This window comes from Vigna radiata, chromosome 3 (genome assembly GCF_000741045.1).
Source record: "Vigna radiata var. radiata cultivar VC1973A chromosome 3, Vradiata_ver6, whole genome shotgun sequence".
Lineage (NCBI taxonomy): Eukaryota > Viridiplantae > Streptophyta > Magnoliopsida > Fabales > Fabaceae > Vigna > Vigna radiata.
In genome coordinates, this window is record NC_028353.1 from 11,551,411 (window position 1) to 11,555,638 (window position 4,228).

At 34.3% G+C, this 4,228-nt stretch overlaps 1 protein-coding gene across 1 annotated transcript; it reads left to right on the forward strand.

Annotated features, from left to right (window-relative positions):
- Positions 1–899, forward strand: LOC111241389. Its single transcript, XM_022779006.1, has 2 exons — positions 1–82; positions 287–899. The coding sequence occupies exon 2, from the start codon at positions 288–290 to the stop codon at positions 708–710; it is 423 nt and encodes a 140-aa protein (XP_022634727.1). The 5' UTR covers positions 1–82; position 287; the 3' UTR covers positions 711–899.
- The last annotated feature ends 3,329 nt before the right edge of the window (positions 900–4,228 follow it).

Below are 4,228 nucleotides of genomic sequence, written 5' to 3' on the forward strand. Positions count from 1 at the left end.
TCTGGCTCTCTATCTTTTCTGTCTTTAGGGAAAACTGATCTGTGGTCAGAAACATGGTGGGATAAGAGTTTTCAGGTGTCTGGTAAAAACTCCATCACTTCTATTCAAGACTATATTATACTATATATATATATATATATGTATATGTATATGTGTGTATGAATGTTATATATATGCTGAGCTTTCTTCAATTTTTCTGTAGTTTTTATGCTTTGGTTTGTTTATCCTTCTGAAACTAACTGAAAAACCTACCCTTTCCCTCTTCTTTTCTTCTGGGGTTTATAAGGATGGAGCCACCCCATGTGAGGATGGGAGGTGAAGAGGAATGTCACAGCAATGAATCTGGATGGACCATGTATATTGGGTCTCCGAGAGATGAGGATGCTCATTGTGATGATAAAGAGGAGAAAGGTTTTAGCTTTGATTATGATTATGAAGAAGCAGAAGCTGATGCAGATGTTGAAAGTGATGATTCTATGGCTTCTGATGCTTCTTCTGGTCCGAGTCAATATGGAGTGAGTAATCCATTGGGAGGTGGCTGTGATGGAATCACACAGTTTCAGCAGAAAGAGGAAGTGAAGAACAAGTATTGCTCAGATCACAAAGCAAGTAAATCAAAGGGAAATCATCAAGTAGTTGAAAAAAGGGCTGAAAAGAATCATAAAAAGATGGTTTTGATCAGTAGTAAAGGTAAGGCTCCTGCAGTTTAGGAATGGTAGCAAAATGTTAAGGTGAATGGTATACTTAATGTGAGGAATAATAGATTTATTTTAAGGTTTAGGTTATTTTCTTAGGTTTCAGTTTTTCCTTTTTTGTGACAAATTACTATGTTTCGTTACTAGGTTTCTATCATGTTGTAAGATTTGAATCAAGAAAACATTGGCCACGTTTAGTTTCTGCAGCATGCATGTGTGAGTGAGTCCTTTGCAAATCTGCTTAATTTCTACCATTTGTTTTTCATGTTTACCACACTGGTTTGTGTATGAGAAAGATGGAAAACTAGGTCACGAGGAGTTCCAACAGTGAGTCAAATTACTATACAATGATTGCAATGTTTATTTTTAGCCTTTCACTCAATTAAACAAGCCACAGCTTAGTCAATAAAGCAGTTGTAATAGGAAGAACGAAAATTCTAAATATGAAAAAGTAATGAAAACAATGCTCTGGTCTTATTTTTATAAAAATATGAAGCACTTTTTTTATAAACAAATTTTAACTATTTTTTTAATGATTTTTGTCTAAATTATTTAACTTTGATTAATGTTTGTGCTTGGTTACGTCATTATAATATGGATTTTTTGTTTGATCATGAAATGTAAAAATCATTGATGACATGCATCGGGGACAAGGTAGCTTTCCATTTAGAAGCTCCCGTTGGTAGATAAACCAACTACATCGGCATACAAATAACTCATGATAAATAATAGTTCCATACATAAAATGTTTTACATTATTTAACATTCTAAATAACATGGATGAATAATGAAGCATCACATTTGAAGTTTATAGATCAATTAGTTAAAAATTAAAGTTAAATTTAAGCTAATGAGGGTTAAGGTTTTGAGTTTCCTATGCTTCTAGCGATATGATGGACTATGCTTCTAGCGATGATGGATGAGATTGTCTCGAGGTGTAGAAGAAAAACATGGTGGAGTGATGGTGTGATTTGGGTTTTTGCATATTAGGAGTTTTCTGATTCGGGATTTTAGGATTTTTTGTGCATGTTGTGCTATTGAGGTTGAAGAAAGAGGAGATTGAGATCGCGATTCGTAACGAAGGCAAAGAGGAGCAAGGTGTTTCACGGTGGTGGTACCGTTGTGGCTTGGTTGTTGTTCGTGAGAAGAGAATGATCACGATTAGGATTTTGCGTTCTCAATTTGGGGTTTTGTGGTGGTTTCTTGTAGGTTGAATCGTGGCCATGGAGGTTTGAATGAAGGTTTCTCTTGTTCTTGTAGATTGCAAGGAGAAGGAATTCATGATGGTGGTTTTGGAATGAGGTTACTAGTGGTTGTGATGGGTGTGATTTGTTGTTTCAGATTCGTGTTTGCACGAAAGAGAGGAACGAGAAAGCTTTCGGGGTGGCCGACATGGTGGTGGACTGAGGGAGATGGTGGTTGCTGGGGTGGTGGTGGTGGTGGCCCGAACGTAGAAGAATATGAGAATTTATTAAGAATAAAATAAAATAAAAAGAAAAATATAAAAAGTGAAATAAAAACTCTTAATATTGTCATGTCACGTTATGTCGTTAGCGCTGTTAGTAAAAAAGACCAAATTGAACCATTTTTACAAAAGATGGGACGACTTTAAACAAATCAAAAGTAGGAGGACCACTTTGAACAAAACTAACAAATAAGATGATCAAAATAGATATTAAACCTAAATGGGTCAAATATCCTTCTTGCATGGATGACTCTAGCTCCTCTTGAATGCATTTGGTTCATGAATGATCATTTCCACCTCCCTCACTGTTGATTAAGAGGAAAGGTTGTTGCAAGTGCTTAGGAAGAAAAGAAATCCATTGGATGAGACTTGACATACATTCTTGTGATTATAGATGTTGTAAAGAAAGAAGTGAAAATCTTTTACAAGTTGGGATCACTTACTCCATCTCTGATAGTCAATAGGTAAGTCTAGTCCAAGTTGTCCCAAAGAAGACATGTCTCACTATGATAAAGAATGATAAGTATAAGTTGTCCCAAAGAAGACATGTCCCCCTATGATAAAAAATAGCTGGAGAGTTTGCATCAATTATAGCAGGATCATCAAGAAACAAGGAAGGGCATTTGCCCTTGCCTTTCATTGACCAGATGCTTGTGTGCTTGATAGGTAAATCTCATTATTGTTTTCTTGATGGTTTTTCTAGATATTTTCAAATTTACGTTACTATTGAGGATAAAGAAGAAACCACATTCACCTACCCCTTTATCACTTTTTCCTATAAGAGGAAGTCTTTCGGCCTATGTAATGCCCCTCACACGTTTCAATTGTGCATGCTTAGTATTTTCAATGATTTTCTTGAGAATTGCATAAAGATGTTTATGGATGATTTCACTGTGTATGGATCCTCATTTCATGCATGTCTGGATAGTCTAGATAAAGTATTTCATATATGCATTTTGAGAAATGTCATTTCATGGAGAAAGATATAGTTTTAGGGCATATAATTTCCACTAAGGGTATAAAGGTTGACCCAACCAAGATAATTGTCATTTCACAATTGTCTTACCCCTTTTGCATGTGAGAAGTTCACTCTTTTCTTGGCCATGTAGGTTTCTAAAAGCTCTTCATACATGATTTTAGCAAGAAGACCCTACCATTGTACAATTTGCTCTAAAAGGATGTTGACTTTGTTTTTGGTGACAGATGCAAGAAGGCATTTTGTTGGCTCAAAAAATCCTTAACCACCACTCCTATCATTCAAGTGCTTGATTGGATAACTCCCATTGATTTTATATCTGATGCATCTAATCATGCATTAGGGTCTATCCTAGCTCAAAAGATTGACAAGTAGTCAGAGTGATATATTATGTCTCTAAGACTTTGGATGTTGTCCAAACTAACTACACTACCACACAAAAAGATATTTTGGATATTGTTTTTTCTCTAGATAAATTTATATTATATTTGATTGGTTTTCATGTTGTTGTGTTTATTGACCATGTAGCTTTGATGTTGTCGAGGAAGCGAGAGGTAGTGGAGTAGGCAAAACATTCGTCGATGGAAGTTGAGAGGGAAGGAAGAAAGCACGAGAGAAGAGAGAAGTGAAGAGGTGGTTTTAAAAAATTGATTTGTGAGAAATCGCGAAACTTAATTGTTATCCCAAAATGCCTTTCACATCATATTTTCAAAATTTAAATCTATTGAACTAATGAAAAGTTGACATATGATGGTGTGAAATTGTTATTAAATGGTTGTCAGATAATCGTTTTCGTTTAAAATTTAGGGACACACATAATTAATTAGTTCAAGAAAGAGCCACCTTTTTTTTTTCTTCTTTTTTTTAACAAAGTTATTTTTACGTTGATTTTTAATCTTTTTGTGAATTTTTTTGTTGTTTTATGACATGTAACAGATTTTATCTATTTGTATTTCTTCATATATATATATATATATATATATATATATATATATATATAATATAAACTATGCGAAATTAAGCAGATTGAGTTTATCTACAATGAACACAAAACTAATTAAGTTAAATTTTGAGGAAAAAGAATGTGGGCAG